The sequence below is a fragment of the Poecilia reticulata genome, linkage group LG7 (assembly GCF_000633615.1).
Source record: "Poecilia reticulata strain Guanapo linkage group LG7, Guppy_female_1.0+MT, whole genome shotgun sequence".
Classification (NCBI taxonomy): Eukaryota; Metazoa; Chordata; class Actinopteri; order Cyprinodontiformes; family Poeciliidae; genus Poecilia; species Poecilia reticulata.
In genome coordinates, this window is record NC_024337.1 from 19,581,217 (window position 1) to 19,600,415 (window position 19,199).

General features: G+C 37.6%; 1 protein-coding gene across 2 annotated transcripts in view; it reads left to right on the forward strand.

The window, feature by feature from the left end:
• Positions 1-19,199, forward strand: part of scube3 (signal peptide, CUB domain, EGF-like 3) — a 114,128-nt gene that overhangs the window by 9,192 nt on the left and 85,737 nt on the right. For both annotated transcript variants that reach the window (XM_008414200.2, XM_008414203.2), the window contains exon 2: positions 18,119-18,241. In XM_008414200.2, coding sequence (XP_008412422.1) covers positions 18,119-18,241 — 123 coding nt within the window. The remainder of the gene's footprint in view (positions 1-18,118; positions 18,242-19,199) is intronic.

A 19,199-nucleotide genomic window follows, 5' to 3' on the forward strand; every position in this document is an offset into this window, starting at 1 on the left:
GGTGCACCCAGTCTCCTGACCCCACCATGGTCACTCACCCCAAGCTCTCCAACCCGATTTCACCCCATTCATGCTCCCACACCCTGAATCACCTAAGCTCGGAGAAGCATTTTCTTTCACTGTTGCCGTTCTTTGCCTCGCAACAGCATGAGACTTTTTCCAAAAGTACCAACATACTTTGCTTATCAAATCAGTAATGAGAAAAAAAATACAAAAAAATGGCTGTAAACAAGATGCTTAGCAAGGTCTAATAATTTTATCAAACAACTTCCAGTAGAAAATCTTGGGACTGAAGAGAGGGAGAGAGAGGGAGCTGGAATAAAGGTGGAAGTGACCTCTGCTGAAGAAGATTTTTATCCTCTTCTACTTACAATTTTTACTTAAAATATCAGAATGTTGGAATATCAATGACATAGTATGAAACGGTGCCTACAAAAAATCCAGTGTTATCGTAAACCTTCAAAACCAGAAAGTTAAATGGATTTGTTGCACATATTTTTCAGTAGAGTTGGAGAAAACAGATAAAAATACAAGATTGATCAAATTTTTGTATATCAAAAACTGTTTGCTATGTAATTTAACATCCTCAATTCCTCAAACCCCAGAGTAAGAATCTGAAAATATTCAAGCCTGCTAATTTTCTCCTGTTATCTTCACACAACCCTTTGCTTAAATGTTTAAAACTTGTTTCCTGTTTTTTATGATGTACATTGTTATAATCCACCTATTTTAATTTCTAATAGATTCAGTTGATTTGAGCAGTTATTCCTGGATCTGAGTCTCAACCTTACTGCCAAATGTAATGCAATGATTCCCAATAATCAATTTAACATCTCTTTGGTACACTAGAACCACTACTTCTTTCTATCTGCACACATTGAGCCACTGCTGAACAAAACCATAATGTGTGGACACAGCAGATTCCCTGCGTAAGGAACCTGTCAGCTGTGGAAAGCTTCTTCCAAGGTACCTTTCCCCCCTTTCCTTTTACAGAAAATCCCTTTATCAGCAGCTGGTGAGACCTTGGCGACCGCAATTTACTTCGGTACGTCCACAACAACTTTGAACCCAGCGGTTTGGAAAATCATCAAGTCTTTACAGTACAGAAAAGTACAGAATGCACTTTAATCTAAACACTGTGGTCCAAACGATGGTTCTCTTAATGTGGCATTGTGTTTAAATGTAGAAAACTGTCCTCTGTCACGCTGTCCATGGCCTTCCTGTACAGATGTGGTAGTTTATTAACGACATCCCTGGTGATGAGTCTATGCAATGTTACACAGACTAGAACATTTCAGGTGAAATTGTATAAAAATTCTGCTTTCAAAGAACCATTCAGTATTAAACTCAGCTGAAGACTCGGTGAGACCTCAAAGCCCTCCAGCCAAACTCGCCAGGTCTTTGATTATTAATCCATTCAGCGGTCGCATCACAGACTTTGCATTTGTTTTCATGTTTTATGACTTGCTGATGGGGGAACTGTGGAGAAGATCTCAGATGTTTCTCCATCCGTCCTTCCTTCCTTTGCCCTCCCTCTTATTCCTCTCTGTGACCTCGGGGCTGAATAATGGGGCTGCGTCTGTCTTTAAGAGCTCTGTGGGGTCAGGGAGGGGCGTCATTATTAGGCCAGTCTATGTTGGTCAGCTTCGTTGGAATGGGGGGTTGGGGACCGGAGAAAGAGCCTTGTTTACAGACTGTGCATGTTTACATTCCTAATGGTAAGCGCCGGTTTTAGAGACTGCTGGAAGTGAAAGGAAATGCTCTTATTCTGCTTAGTAATGGAAAAATCCAGCCCCAATACATCCAGGAATCCAGATGAAAAAAGCCTAGTTATTTATTTGGTGGGCTCTGGCCTGTGCATTGTGGGCAGAAAGAGGAATGACTTCATTGATGAATCTGACACTTCCTAAACGGACAAGAGCATGGGAAAAACTACAATCCCCTGCTGTGTTTAGTGAACTGAGCTCCACATTCAGGTTGTTTTTGTAATAATAGAAAGGTGAATCCCTGTTTTCATATTTGTCATCCATCATGCAGGCATTTAGGTTTACATATTATTTTCAATCTGTAAATCACCTCTTTGTTTTTTAAATGAGTTTAATAAATTATTCATAACTGTAGAAATGGTCTTGCAAGGCAGTCTGTATCTCTATATGTAGTTTTTGAAGATAAACTAATTTGCAAATTCAGAAAGGGAGATCATTCACACTCACTCAGGAAAAACACTCTAGCTTGCAATACCTGTGGAGGAGCTGCAGGGACCCACGGCTCCAGTGAATCCACAGAAAGACCTGCACTATAATGTATACATTGATAATGTAATGTTGCTTCTCACATTACATTATCAATGTATGCAATGTTCCAATACCAAACGACAGCTTGAAAGCAATATTATATGGACTAGAACATTTCAGGCTCCATGCAGAAAGACCTGTGCTGGGAATTGAACCCAGAACCTTCTTGCTGCAAGGCAACAGCTCTACCAACTGCGCCACTGTGCAGCCCGCTTTCAAATAACCTTCATCCCCAATCTTGGTGACAATGATCATCACAATTTGTCACTGAGATGATGTCATCATGATGATGAAGACATCATTGTGATAATTATTGACACAACCGTCATGATTTGTTGTAGGTTTTCCTACAGCCTTAGCTTTAAATTACAAGTTCTGTTAACATATTGACTTTTTAATCTAGATTATTGTCCATCTTTCTGCATTCACCTGCCTTCAGCCTGTCTTGGTCATCAGTTTTTCAGTTTACATACATAGTGGTCGTTCTGAGTGGTTCCTTTTTAAAGAACCTTGTTTTTCCCGATACGTTTTCATAACGAGCTCTTTGAGTTCCTGGGTTCTGTCTGAAATTTTTTGAAGGATCTTTTTGAGGATTATGTGCCTTTGAAGCACCCTTAGTTTGTTTGGTTATTCATTAAAACTTAGTCGTCTGTTGGCTCTGCCTGTTTGAGTCCCAATTTGAGTTCTCCAATTATACATCTCCTGCACCTCTGCCAGAACAATCTGAGGCAGGAATTAGTAAACAAAGCCAACAGACAGTCGATGCAAAAAGGTTTCACTTTATTTATTTTTTAACACATTGCTTTGTGTCAAATGTGGGATGAATGCACATTGAAACCATTGGCAAGCATACGAAACGTGAAGAGGAATAGACGTTATCGCTTGTTGGGAGTTACCCGAATGTTTCCTGGTATTGATCATATGAATTAAAATTCAATTTATATTTTAGTTTAAATGATCATAGGCAGGTCTACGCTAACTTTGAGAAGTTTTTAATATAATTTATCCAGGTTTTGACTTGCACACATAAAAAAATAATCATTTTATTTAGTTTTAGTCTATCATATTTATATTCTATGTTTTCAGGGTCTTTAGTAGTAACTGTTTTTGAGTTTTCTGATGTTTTTACGTGATGTACTTATTTATGTATGGATTACTTTATGTCAGAAACGGTAATCAAACCAAAAACAAACCAAACCAACTTTATTTATAAAGCACTTTAAAACAACCACAGCTGATACAAAGTGCTGTATATTAAAACACAACATAATAAAAATAAAAACTTACAGCTCAATCAAGCTCATTTAGATCAGTTTGGTTTTTATCTGGACTGGTGCTATACAAATAGTTTTACTTACTTACAAAACTCAAATGAGGTAAAAAGAAAAAACAAAGGATTTCCGTTGGGTTTTGTTACAAAGTAGCTTTTTTTAAAGGAAAAAAGTGAAAATGTATCATACCTTGTTACGTTTGAGCTTCTCAGAAACATTGCTTAGTAAAGGACACGCTTTTTTTTATGCAAAAAGTTGGCATTTCTAACTTTTGCTCCTATGACCAATAAGCCTTTCTCCCATCAGCCTTATGTGAGCGAAAACTTGTATCTGATTTCAAATCTGTGAGTAAAGAGAACCCAAAGGAAATGAAGCGTTTTACAAGCGAGAGGTTAGTGAGCTGGCTCAGTAATGAACTGCACATCCAGGTCACTGAGCTCCACCTTTTGCAAGTAGCAGTAGTTAATAGCTGCTTTACAGCTTAGACAGACAAGCATTCACTTTATACGTCCGTTTGACAGGAAACAACTAAAAATATCACACCCGTGCTGTAATTGCTACTTTGCTGTCTTTATAGTTGGTACTGTATCTGGTCAAAGCAGCCACCAATGAATGTAATTGCTGTGTGCAAAGTGGAAAGTGTCATGTCAGTTAGCTCTGCTTGGATTTATATATGTTACACAGCTGGACTAAGTGCCACCCTTCCTGCGCATAAAATATGCTTCATGAGGCTGCAAGAAATCACTAACAGTTGAGGAGAAATGCGAAGAGGAAAGAAAAATCTCTTGCAAGAAATGGATTCTTTTTTCATCCCTGCGGCTCCTCGTAAAAGATATTTGGTAGTAATGTTGATCTGATAACGACGCCATCACGTTAGCTTCTGTGTATTGACTCTTATTATTACTCTACGATTCACTTAATTACTGTAATAAGTGTTTTCCTTCAGGAGGTGGTCTGGAGGTTTGTGAGTCATAGTCTATTAAAGCCACACATGGTAAAGGAAAGGAACCAGATGCCTGGACCATCAAAATCACAGAATGGCCACTGTTCAGTCAGAGCTTGAGGTACCCAGAGAAACCCTCAGTAAATGACGCGCTTTTTGTTCTGATGTTTCCAGGCTTTGGTTCTTTCTGTTTCACTCAGAGGACTATGAAATGTTTATGGAAGTGCTGACAGATTGAAGAAGCTGGCACAAAGATTCAGTGTATGCTGGTGTGAACTGCCTCCCATAATTGACACAATAATGCAGCTCTAGCATATACAGCGCCCTCTACAGGAGTACGAAGGCCTATTTTTGGTTTGCCAGCTGAGTTCAGCAGATTTTTCTTTAAACTGTCCTGCTTATTCAGAGTTCAAGTTATCCTGAACTTTATCAAGGTTTCCTGGCCTTCGGTAAAGAAGCGGACCAAGACTAAAAGCTGAATATTAGTCTCATCTGACCAGATCAAATGGTTCCAGTTAGTTTTAGTGGTGTTTAGCAAACTCTTCACACTTAAACTTTTTACACAGACACCTGGTTCACACGTGGATCATTTTAGCCATTTCCTGACTTCTAATGAATACCGCACACTTTCTCTTGTCTTTTCCATTTTCAACAGTGGTTTCTTAGACTGGCTTCTTTATTATTTCTTATGCATATCTCATGGGGGGAGGGGGGGAGAAATCTGAGTCAGTGGAATCAATGATCAATAGAGGATATCTTTTGATTAACTTTTGACTTTATATTTTAGAGTAGGATTCAATAACAATAAAATACTTTTCGCATATAAACAAACTATGGACCCACACTCCACATATCAAAGCTGCTGCTAACAGTGTGACATTGCATTTAAACATGTTCCCAACATTTAATCTTTTTCTCAACTTTTTGATTTTATTCTTCAAATCTAATGTCAGACTTATTCCAGTTAATTTAACTTTATTGTATGATAGAAAATAAAACTAAATCACCAAAAAAACATCACTTTTTTTTCCTCCTTGTCACTCTTATTCTCTTTTGGAGAAATAAAGACTTTATTTTTCCTATATATTACATTATTAAAATGAACAAATAGAACAATAATTTACGTAAGTGTCCATTTGACACAATTTTCCTCAAATTACTAGATATTTGAATCAAGACTTAATTTTATATTAATTCCTAAATTTTTGTGTCGCTTCTAAAAATGTCAAATTATGACCTTTTAGGTTAAATTGTTTTTTTTTTTTTTTGACATGGAACAAAAGTTCTTATAATACGCCTCTGTTTTTTGTGCAACCTGAGTTGGCACTATTCAGGTCTTTGCTTGACTGTAAAACGTTTTTACTGCATGGTCTGCATACAAAATGTGTTGTGGTGCACCTTAACAAAACACTTATTTTGTTGCAGCACTAATGAGTGGACCCAAGCAAGAAATAAGCCCCTAAATGCCTTATACTTAAATGCCTTGCATATAATGGCAGAAATTAATGCATTCATAATGTGTTTTACCTCGCTAACTTGTCCTGGATCTCATCTTGCATGTTCCTATCTATGCCTCTGTTTTCGTTGGATTATTCTGAGGCTCAGCGGTCCAAGCAGGGAGGGACATGGGCCTCTGAAGTTGTGATCACAGTATTTGAAAGCCTAGGATCAGTCAGTGGTTATGACTCCTAAACGTTTTAGAGTGTGTGAAGGATGAGTGTAAATATCCCAAATGGAAGCGGTGGATATTTTTATTCAAAACCTTTTAGAGGCTTGCTGGACAGCCAACAGTATGTCCCTTCATTAGCTCAGAGGAAAAAATGGGCAGTAGCTCTGGTGAGATGCTAAATATTGTCTCATGTTGACGTCTGCATTTCATCTAAATCTTTTTTTTTTTTCTTCTTCTTCTTTGTGGTTTGGAGGCTGGCCAGTGTGCTGCCCTGATTGACCTAAAAATGCCCCGGCTTGCTTTAAAGAGTGAAAACTCCATTGGAAGCATTCTTAAAAATTCTTGTCAATAAACAAAAGTTGTTTTTATTGTCATTCACACTATTAGAAACAACAGGCATTGCATATAATATCTATTATTATAATTTTAAAACATATTTAGTTGAGATCTTGAATCTGATTTCATCTTTAGGTTCACATATAAGCCTGCAGTAACCAGATTTCAGCCAAAGCTTTAAACGTGTTCAATTCATTTGCCTTCTGGACTTGAAGAGGAAAACATCTCTTGTAGTTGGGAGGGACTGCTAGATGAGGACCGACCCACCTGTGAATGCTTTGTGGCAGACGAAGGACCCACAAAAACAGCTATTGTTCATTGAGAAGAGTTAATAGCGAAATAGAAATTGAAAAAGAACGCTAGATGGCTCCGAGTGCTTGGTAAATACAGCTGCTGAGTTAGCAGCGCTGGTTGTTAGCACCACCTCCTAACATTTAAATATGGTGCACTCAGTGACGGGAAAAAATGGGAATCTCTTAGTTTCCAACCAACTAGTTATTGGTCATGAGTGGTGGAGGAGAAAACCAACTAATTTCTCTGAGCATTTCTCCTTTTATCTACGATCTTAAAGCTTTTTGTCTGAGTTTGCATATTTCTGAGCTCAGTTTTTAAAAAAATAATTTGTTTGCTGAATTATTTGCTTAAACTGTAAGTAGGCTAGTTGTTCAAATATAAACATGTTACTTGTTACCTGAGTATTTGTCTCAAACATTGAAAATTAAAGTTTTCAGAACATTTCAAGTTTCACTGGCCAATATTTTTATGTGCACAGATTTTTCTGATGTCCTGATGCCATTTTAGAAAAGGATAATTTCCAGATATGATGTCTGGATTTAACACAAACAGAGTTGAATGTTGGAGTATTACATTGAAATCCGATTGTTGCTGAAGACCCTCACTCTTTGTTTCCATACAGTGTTTCTGCTCAGCTCCTAAAGTATTATTTAGACCTTAACTCTGTCTTGCTCAACCGCAGTCTAAACTGTAGTGTAAGTGTGGTTTAAAGATAGATAATTACAATACTTTTCTCTGTAATTATGCTCAGTTTGACAAACACTGTGATCACAGGAGCACTCTTTTAAGGTATTGAACTCGGTAGCCTTCCTCTTCTACCACAAAGAGCTGATGAAAAGGAATCTGAAATGGACCCTGTGGGGAAAAAAAAGGGAGTTTTACTTTGCTTTTCCTCCACATATATCTGTTATTCTAACAATTTTTATTGCTCCCGTGAAGAGCATCAGTCATTCTGGTGCTATAGACTAATATTTAGAAACTGCTTGCAGGCAGCGTACACTCAGTTACAATATTCGGGTCTCCAATCAGTCTATTTCTGTCTCTGGAGCACGGTTGATGGGTCGAAAGGGGAGCAGGTTTGGGGCAAAGCAAACAGTGAGGGTCTCAAAACTCCAAGTAAACATTACCCTGCATATGAACTGCACACCTTTGGGCCTGCAATTCTCCCACACACTCATACTTGTGCTCCAGCTTCTCCAGTCTCGTTCCTGGTCACACACTCTTCAGCTGGCCCAGTTAAATGCGCTGCTTATCCTGGGGCCTTCCCATAAATCAGGGAGGAAACACACCTCTGACAAGGTCTCACCTCCACAGCCAGCAGCCCTCTTAGGCACCTCTGACTCTAATGTGAGGCCTGCTTTTGAAAGAAAAAGAATAGGTTTACACTGAAACGCTCTTAACAGCTTTTTTTAAATGTAATTAGTTTGATTCAGCTACAAAATAATTATGCCCCACTGAGTATTTACTTTGTTCAAAAGAAACATTCACATTGTTGTCTTCCTTGCTTGTTTGCCTCTTGAAAAGAAAATAACATGATTATAGATAAACATAATAAATTAACTTAACATTAAAGATATGTTGTACTTGGTTTATGCGAAACATAGAACATCACATCTTAGACTCCTCTGTCCAAAACCGATTATTCTAGACGTTCTGGTCTTTGTCTTCATTCTTTCTGAAAAACTTGTTGTTGGAGAGCAAAGATTTCCTTCTTACTCACCTCTGAGGAATATTAAACGTTCGCCATCGATTTATGATCGCACAGGAGTTGGACGATCAGAGCTGGGCATGCTGGTGGTTGTTTTTAATTTCCTCACTTGTGTATTGCTTTCTACTCTGTGGAATAGCTGCATAAAAGGATTTTAAATTGCTTATCTAGCTAAAGCTGTTAAAGTTTTCTTTCAAACAACTCTTGGGATGTCACCACGCTTCTCACTCTAACGTAAACTGTTAAGAGCAGACAAACTAAAGTCTTGGGTTGCGTTGACACCAAAAGAGTTATGCACGTCAAAAACGCATCTGATGCTTCAAGTTTGACGCGCCAGAATGCAGACTCTTGGCATTTTGTTCTACACCTAGCATTTTGCGCGACAGGTTTTACATTCAAAGTCTATGTGGAGGCGCGTTGAGGGCGCATCAGATGCGTCAAAATTGCTCTAGCCGTTGTTTTTCCGATGCCGGCCGATTTGTCGGACGCGTCAAATACTCAAAACGTTACCAACGCTTAAAATCGCACCGCATTGGACGCACAAAACGATGAACCCCAAATAGACTTTGAATGTTAACCAGACGCGCCTTGGTGTGAACGCACCACTGAATGTGAAACAAACTTCTCATTTTACGCACCTGATGTGATCCATCGAAAGCAGGAACAGATGTAGAGGTGACCTAAATTATTTTTCACCAGATATAGTTTTTTGTGTTACACTTAAAACAAAATAAAAGGCCCTTTAGATTTTATTATTTAATGATATTACTTGAATGAATGTTATTAATCAGCATTGTTAAAAAGCATATTAAATATCCATATCCAAAAATATGAAAAAGAAAAAAAAAAAAAACACCCAACCAAAATGTCCTAATTTGTCATGACTGTGTAAAAATGCTCAGCCCTACTGTCATCAGTCTGATTTGCTGAGGAAGAAGATGTACATCCAGGGATTTAGTGCAAGTCTAACAGCAAATTTTAAAGTTTTATTGAGCAAGAAGTACATCATGTGTGAATCACTTCCAGGCAAAATGTTTTTCATTATTCTACGACTTCCTCTCATCCAACAAAATCATTAAATTCAATATTCCAAGGATGTCAGTGGGTTTAAACAAAGACTCGCACCATTTGTGGCTTTAATATGCTTAAGTGCCTGAACCAGAGGAGCACTTCAAGAGCAGCAATATTCAAAATGACAATATCCCTGGAGGAAACTGTTTAAACATCTGAGCCGTTGCCCAACATGTCTTTCTACTTTAGTTGTTTTGACGTTGTTTATCCATCCTTGTCTCAAAGCGCCGACTTCATTCTCAGCCGCTTCAGCTTGTTTCCAACAACTGTGATTCCTCAACACAAAAGAATTAAACTCTCAATGAAAAACACAATCTTTTCATCTCGGCGCATGAGTCAATTACCAAACAGCATTACTGAACACATTGTACTCAGAGGATCGTCTCCTGGACTGGAGCAAAAGCTGTATTGGTTCTGACATGTTTATTTCCATGGCAAAGCCTCTTTGGCTTTCCAGCAATACCAACACATGTAGCTTTTGTTGTCCATGTGTCTGCTGGAAGGCTCCCAGTCGCCTTCATGGCTTGATTTTTAAACAGTGCTCTGACAGACGTGGATTATTCAAGTTTATGGGGCCAGCATTTCTTCAGTTGTATTTATTTGATTTTCCTTGGCTGAAATCAAAGACAGCGGGAGAGTGTGAGAGCCGTTTAACATTTAACAAAGGTGTTTTATCACTAATCTGGGAACTTTGAACAATTTCAATTGGCTTGACAAGCCAGTTGTTAAGATACAACAAAATAGCTCCTTAGTTGAAAAATCAAATGTTAAACTCAGTACTTCTCCTTATAGAGTGTCAAATAACTTAGTAAAATGTTCAGCTCTGGTAGTTACTAAACGACTGGTGTAGAAAAGCAAATGAGTAAACTTAGGAAAACAGCCTTATTTCTCCATGTAGATGCTGCAGATGTTCATGCAAAAGATTGAATTATCCTAGCAAACCACCCAACATGTGCACTTCATTTAAAGATAAACACGAATTAGAAGATGTAACATTACATTTGGCATCAGTGGCACTAAAGAGATAGATGGAGTACTTCAGATGTGGAACTTCATATTGAAGATTTATCAAAGATCTTAGTTGCTGAACTTATTAGAAGTCCTCTGTCCATCTATGCTGTTTTTCATATCTTGAAAAAAATCTCAAAATTTCTATTTGCCCTTGTTAGTTTTCAGCATTTCCAGTCTATTTACAGTACTAGACTGGAAATTTAACTGGATTTCAGTTTATAAATCACATCTTTCAAAAATATATATATTTAGTTGTTAACTTTGCAGCCACCTTTCTATTTTAAGAGAAACACGGATAAAGAGAGAATATCTCTGTAGTTGTGCTAATCTAAGAGATGTGAAATAAGACAAATTCACTATAGTTGATCCTTTTGTCTAGCAAAAATGAGACAGAGTTAAATAAAAGTGATGGGACCATGTTTAGAGAGAGAGATCTTGAACTTTTGATCAGAGATGACTCAGTTGATGGCTCGTCTCATATATAGGAGACAGATAATCTCAGAAACCCTGGACAAGGTGTAGCTTATGTTGAGAGAAACATAGCTACTTGCAGCAGTAACTGCAGTTAATGCATAATTTCGATGTTGGACAAAATAGCCAAGTGAGAAAAATGGTAGCATGCCCTCCAGCCCATAGCTCAAGATAACCTAAGTCACTCCACCTATAAGTTTTGTCGAAAAAAATAAATAAAGTTTTAGGTACAGTGTTAAAAGTAGATGGGGATTCTGCCTCACAGGCTGAACCTGGGATCTGATTCCACAAGATACTAAACAAACTTTCTTCTACTTTTAGAAAATCAGATTATTTTGAGACTTTTACACAGTAAGTAGATTTTTAAATGGCATGCTGCATTTAACAGAGAGCAAATGAAATTGAGCTAGAAGAGGAAACATGATATCTTCTTTCAAATCTCGTCAGACGTCTTGCTGGAGGAATTTGAATTGGATGACGGCTTTCAGCTGAAGTTTTGGGGCCTCTTGATAGTAAAAATTGCAATAGTACAGCCTTGGAGTAATGCATTGACTAGTTTGTTTGTGTTAATCTGTGACATGTTTGTAATGTTGGCACTCCTGCAGAAGTGAAAGGAGAATCTCTTTTCATTTCCAGTGCCATTTTCTTCATATGAGAATGATTTATGGATTTTTCATTAGCTATTGGTTTCTGGTTCAAACTGTTTTACTAGAGTTGTGTTGAACAGAATAACAATTTATTGGAAATTATAAGGTCAGCCAACCAGTAAATGGGAACTTTTTTTAAATGCCAAACAATGTGTAGTAGATATTATACAATTAAATATATTACTATATCACATACATTTCCAGAATAAAAATCAGGAAAAACAGAAAAAGGACTACGGTATGACATGTTCTTACATTAAATCTTTATAAAAGATGTGTTTTTTTACATATTTGTTAAAACTGTTAATGTGTCATGTCAGAATGTTATGAGACAGATAGTCAGTGAAAAAAAGATCAAGCTTCTCTGCCTTGTCCCAGTGCTAACTAGAAACAACCAATCAAAATTAGGAGGAGAGTTTTAGTGCTGTCAATCAGGCTTGTGTACTTTGTTGTGGCCCAACTAGTTTAGGTCTAGGGAAAAAATGATTTTTCGCATTGGACCAGGTTGTTTCGGATAGATATTGTCTTATCACTTGAAACTTGCATTGTTTATATTTTCTGGTTATTTGATCTGATATTAAGAGAAAAATGACCTTTCTTCTTATTTAAATGTTTTAATGATTTTGTCCTGCTGCACCTCTGAGCTTCTTCTCAACCCCTCAAGTCAGCCAACCAGCAGCTTCTGCAGGTATTGAGGTCCAGGTGAAGTCTCAGAGGGGTCTGCGCCTTCTCTGTTGTTGCCCCTCAAATGTGTAGTAACCTGCCTCTGCATGTTAGAGAGGTTCCTTCTCAGCCTGCTTTTAACACTTGTCTAAAGACCTATTTTTATTGTTCAGCTTCCAACATCAGTAACAGTTTGGCCTTATTTGTTCTTTCATGTTTTGTTTTGTTTTATTGCACTTCATTTTTGTCAGTCATACTATATTTGTCATATATGTTAGCATGCAGTTATGTACAGAATTTAGTTTCCGACGTACTTTATGAATAAAGTTGATGTAGTATGATATTAAAAGTAATTTGATGATCGAAAACATGCAAGTGTAAGGGAAAAAAAAGAAAAGCAAAAGCAGAAAAAAAATCTGTGAGCTGGCAAATATCTTTTTACAGCAGTGTATATTTAGTTTTAAGCTCCTGCAGTTTTAGTAACAGGGATTTACAGCATGGTTGCACTGTGAAATAGTGGTTAGCAATGTAACCGCGTAACTAAACTGTCTAAAGTTCATATCTCTATGCTGAGTTTTCCATCCTTCTCAGTGGAAGTGTGTTTTCCAGTGTTGTATAAAGTACTGAAATCTCAGAGTCAAGTAAAAGTATAGGTACCTCTTCAAAATATGACTTTGGTAAAAGTCCAAGTCACTGACTGAAATGTTACTTGAGTTAAAGTCTTAAAGTATCTGAAACGTCTTGTACTTAATATGGAAATTACTGTAAAAATGGATGTACTCAAGTAAAGGAATGAAAAGTATAAGTAAAAAGTATAACAAGGCAAATGCAGTTTGAATGAATTAATTTTTTATATTTTGGTGAAATTGTCAAATACACTTAAAATAATGTACACAACCAAGTGCAGGCAAAATTAAACCTGCTAATAGATATACCTGCAGGCATCATTTAGTTAAGAAAATGAGGTGCTTTACCTATCCCACAAGGTTACTTAACCTGCTTTACAACTGAACCAGCTTCTGACGGGGCTCCATTTGTGTCCAACTTTGTTGCAGTCAATCAGTAGGTGGGGTCAAAACACTAGCGTTTCTCTCTCTCGCTTTTTTGTAACGAGTAACTAAACCACACATTGAAAATGTATCGGAATAAAAGTATGCAATTAAGTTCGGAAATATAGTGAAGTAAAAGTGAAAGTTATGAAAGTACTCCAAAATATACTTAAGTAAAGTAGTGAAGTGTTTTTACTTTGTTACTATACAACACTGGTGTTTTCAGTTCTGTTGTCTTCCACACTCTGAAACAAAAATGCGTGCTTGGTTAATTTGTTACTGTGAATTAATCTTATTGGTTAGTGTGCATGGATGCCTGTCTTGCATCCGCCTGCGTTGTTTGTGTTATGAACGAATAAGTTTTAGTGTTGACTCCATGTTTTATTTCTTGAGTCCTGGAAATAGACACTTCAACTCTCAGGAACTGAGGAATCATAAATTAAAGGTTAGCTGCGTGATTTCACTAGCTCAGGTGGTGTTGGCAAACACAGAAGCTGTATTATTTAATGCCCTACATGGGCTACAGACTGCTGTCTGCTATCTTCGATTTCTGTGAAGCCAAGCATCAACACAGAAGTTATATAACATCCCAAACTCTTATAAGCTAAAGCGCAGAGCTGTTATTTTGCAGCCAACAGGCAATAAAAGCATCAAACACGATTAGAATTTTAAACGGAGAAGGAGAGGGATGTTCTGAATACACAACATTGTGTATTTGTCAGTTTGTGATATTTATGCGATCATTGCAGTATTCATTCTGAAAAATGAGACTGCTCTCCAGGTGAGTCCTTCATCCATCTTCTGCAAAATTTTTATGCCAAATTCAGATGCATTTGAACATGTGAGTGGTCCTTGCAGACCAGAAAGATAAAGTGAACAAGTTCTCCAGAGGGGAACATTAATAACATGATGAAAAGACGAATTCTTTCAGTTTCCGCAACAATGAATCTCACCACAGAGATTTGGCACCAAGAACCCTGACAGTAAGACAGATATGTTGCTGTGATTAATACCTCTTCTGTTAAAAAAAATAAAAAAAATACTTCCTCAACCCGTGTGCCCCTGCTCACAGCCTGGAAGACATGAGACAGGACAGAAGAGCCGAGCTAAAGGGCTAATATCCCTCTTCCATAATAATCAATATAAGGTTGACAAAGGTCCTGCAACAAGCTGTGGAAAATTGTAAAATATGTGCCACCTACTCAGAAACGGTGCTACATGATAAAATACACCATAAACTCACAAATCATTATTGGAAAACACTTTATGAATGGTTAACTTCTGTATGCACCCTTTGCCAAGGTTGGAATGATAAAATGGTTTTGTTTTGAGGTTGACTCAGATAGAGATATGGTATTAACTATGCAGAGAATACTGTGTTCTGAGAAATGTTGAAAGATGTACTCTACATAACTGAACCAAATTGTTTGGGGGAAAAAAGCTTTTAGATATGGTAATACTCTATTTATTTATAAAATATTGGATTTATTTCTGCACTTGTTGTAGTTTAGTTTAATTTAGGGTTATTGAGTAACACCAACTTCTGCATCTCGGTTCAGTCTAAGATCTTATTAGGAAACTGTACATGGTTTTCTCCCTAATTCCTCCCTGTGGCTCCCTCACTGTATTGCAATGAAAACTTTTAACATGGCCATAAAAAAACTTTCCCTAGATTAATGCTGTAAAAGGCAGATCTATAAAGCTTCTGATGGAACTACAGAAAGGGCCATTTATGCTAAAGCCATGAAGTCTCTTAATTTGTTTATTTGCTCATGCAGCTGAAAAGTATTTATTTTTTTTAGTACCTGGCTTTATTTTTTTATATATATAAAACATAATTTCCACAGTTCAGAAAACCGGGATTTTCCTCTTGTGATTGTTAAATGAAATGTTCTAAGGTTAACAAGTGAGAAACAAGACGAAAAAGAAGTTGATACCTCTCTCCGGATTACTTTGGAAAATGAAGCCAAAGCCTCTAGCAGAGCATATTGGGCCCTGGAGATCCAGGTTTAGGGACCACTGCTTTATACCACGTTGTTGTTGCCATTTAATATAGAACAAATCATTTATACCAAATATTTTAGCAAAGAAACAAAAGGCTTTCGAAAGGCCTAGTAAAGACTTAAATCCAGTTGAGGAGTTGTGGCACGACCCTAAAGAGGATGTTCATGCTTGAGATCCCTCCACTGTGGCTGAATGAAAACAATCATTCAAACAAGAGTTGTTTAAAATGTGTCCACATCAATATAAAAGACTCGTTACTAATTCCAAACGCTCGATTGGATGAGATCACAATTTTGTGGGCTCCTAAGACTCTGGACTGTCTGTGATTTTTATTTTTTTTTCTCCTTTGTGGTGGCGCCTCTTCCCTTTGCAGTTGTGTGACTGAACATGGAGTTTACAAATTTGAAGTGTGCATAGGTTTAAAAAAAAGCCCAGCATCATTTTGGTGCACATTCATGCCGAACCGAAAGGTCCATAGTGAAAACCTTGGCTATGAATACATGTACAGTTACACCCTTTAGCAGGAACATCCTGTACTCATAAAAACGCCGTGTTTAGTCACCTCTGGTAGCTCTCCAAAGCAGTCTTGTTTGGTGCGCCGTCGTTTAAACGAATGTGGTCAAAAAGTCATGGTAAAGAATTTAAAATGCATTTGATAAACCATATTGCCTTTACTGGCTGATGCGTACGACATTTTCTTGGAGTTAGATGTTGTGCTGTTGGTCAGAGTTGAATATTAAATTGAATATATAAATCTTTGACATTGGTGGTCAGTGATGATACATCAGCACACTGACATGAGCTCCAAAAAGTTTTGATATTCTGCTGCGTTTTTGTCATTTCCCCTCGCCACCTGCAGACTTTATGTGCAGAAATAGGCCCATGTAGCTGATACGCTAAGCCCAGAGGTTTAGGTTGGAGGTCATTTCCCTTTGGGCTCAGGAAACTCCTGCAAAGGGTTTGTGTGATAAGAGTGAATTTTGAGAGCTATGTAAACCTTATTAGGCCATTCTTCCCCTGTGTGCAGGGGGGGGGGGTAATCCCAAACACCTGGGCTAGTTAACTGGGATTCTGGGGGATTAGGAGCTCTGTGGAGGCAAACCTGATCTTGCTTCTGGTTAAACCCATTTCCATTCTTGTCTGTTTATATTCGCTTCTTTTGTCATTTCAAATTAGTCCAGGGTTTTGATAACATTTTCTTTTTCTCCAGAGCAACTTTGGGATTTTGGCAAAAATAATCTACTCATGCTTTCTTTCCGGGTAGTTATGGACTGAACATTCGTCTTTGATAAAAGATTGTAGTGAAGAAAATGTATCTTAGACTGCTGGCCAATCATAGTTTTAAAAAGGATTTTTCATTTTTATCCATTAGTCAACAGGAATGCATGAGCTGATAAGTAGGTTAGTGTTGGCTCCATGAAATTCCTGAAAAAAATTAAGTGAGTAGAAACAATTGATTTACTTCCAGAGGTGCTATATAAATCTTTTCAGATGCATAAATATTTTTGTTAAAAAGTACTACAAAACGGCTGGTTTTGTAGTACTAGCCGTTTTCCATTAAACTTTGATTACAATTGGTCCTAGATGTTTTAGATATAGAGTTGTCGGAGTTGGAGTGTCAAATTTTTTTGTGTTATAAGAGTGTTTTCAAACTGACATGAAACATTGTTGACTCTGACTGAGAAATAAAGAGCGAGCTTCAGTTTTAAAGCTGCAGCTGAAAGCTGATATTTGTTAGGCAGATGAATCCAAACTCGCTTCCAGAACAGACTAACCAGCTAATATCAGTTTGTTATATTTGTGTTACTCTATAAATATCAGTCCAACTTCAGTCTTTTTAATGAAAACAAAAGAACAGTTGCAATAATTTCAGAGTTTCTTTTCAATAAAAGCAATTCGATATGAATTTGTTTTAATATTTTGAGTAAACAATGATGCTGTAGTTTATTTTATTCAAGGTTACCGAACCACGGGAATCTCTAACAGCCCATAACTATAATATGAGGACGTAAAGAGTTGACTTTTTCTGTTTTCATTTGTACATAAGTATTCAGCTTCCATCATATTCTCACTGAGGAGATTTTCAATTCTTCATATGGTAGCTTTTACTCCAGAGCCAAAAGTCATCAAATTGAACAAGAAGTTTCAATTTGAGACAAGAAACTACATTACTGTGCAAAATCCTCCCTCTCTGCTTATTTGAGCTGCCGTCACACTGATTAGACAGGGTTAATCTAGCTTATGACACCATGATGACATGCTGGAAACACTCACTGACATGGTGCCTTTTGAGAGAGGTAGACCGTTTTTGGTCAGGAGCCTAATCTTCACTGCAATTCCAATTAATACTGTTTCAGCAGCTCCAAGCTTCAGAATTAAGTAGCTGGCTGGTTTATGCATTCATTTTTACTTTTTTTTTAGACAGTCCAAGACCACCACAAGTGGCAAGAACCTGAAGAAGTAGGATTTTATTTGACAAAAAATTGGGGAAATCAAATCAGAGATAACGCGCACGCAACAGATTTATTTCTAGTGAATGTTGTTTTTGTTGATTCTCCAACTTCTAGGATGTGCTTTATCTTCAAGTGCTTAAGAAAAAATATATTAAAAAGTCTCCTGGACCCAGCACACATCAGTATTTATCTGTAGCAGCTTTCTTACTGCCCTTTCTCCCTGCTCTTTCCTAGATGTGGACGAATGTGCAGAGGCTCTAGACAACTGCAGCATCGATGCCATCTGTCAGAACACCCCAAAGTCTTACAAATGCATTTGCAAGTCTGGCTACAAAGGTGATGGCAAACACTGTGAAGGTAAGTCCCATGGTGCCCGATGTGTGAGATTTAAACCACTGCAACCCTCTGTGCAAGCCTGCGGGGCATGTTGAGAGCACTGCGATGCATTGCCCTGCACCGCTTTATATACGCTTTTAAGGTCCAGTGACAGGCTTGATAAGAGGTTCTGTCTCCGCTGAAATAACTCATTAGCTTCGCAATTTCCCCAACGAGGGAGGAGGACCAGCCGAGAAAGCTACAACCGGAGGAAAGTGGAAGCCAGGTGCAGAGTGCTCCTTTGTGACAAGATGAAATGAAGCAGTAAATTTCCTACACATGTTTGAGGAGAAAATTAAGATAGCGGCTGAACACGGCAGTCGGAGGCCCTGCCAAGCTGCCGGGGATATTCGCGCTGCCAGCGCCAGGACTTTCAGCCTAAAACAAGTTTGTTTTTGTAGCCTCTTTTAATGTGCTCAAAACCCTCAGATCATTATATCCAACCATTTTTATTACGGCCTTTACAAAAACCATATTTCACAATACTGTTTGTTTTAAACCAGCATTATTCTTTCATGTATTCGACTGGGTACGTTTCATGGCCTTGCACCTTGGGTTGTAAAAGTTTGTTTTATTGAGTCTGTTGTAAAATATTTCAGTTTCCATTGAAGTGTAGGCTAGTTGAGCTTCTTAAGGACGCGAGAAACAGCATTTTAAAGCAACATTCATCAAATTACAACATATCAAAATGTTGCGTTAAATCTTGGTACAACTTATAAAAGAACCCTTTTGGCTGACAGCAGAATCACCTTTCACAACAAATTTTGATTGTTCTGCTGAGGTGAGCCATGCAACAATATAAAGAAGATGCACTCAGGTTTTTTTTTGATGTGGAAGGAAAATAATAGCGTATGACATGTGTTTGTATTCAGGTCCCCTCTAGAACTACTTCGCCAATACATTTGGTTTCCAAAGTATTTTGAATTTATCTCTGTGTATA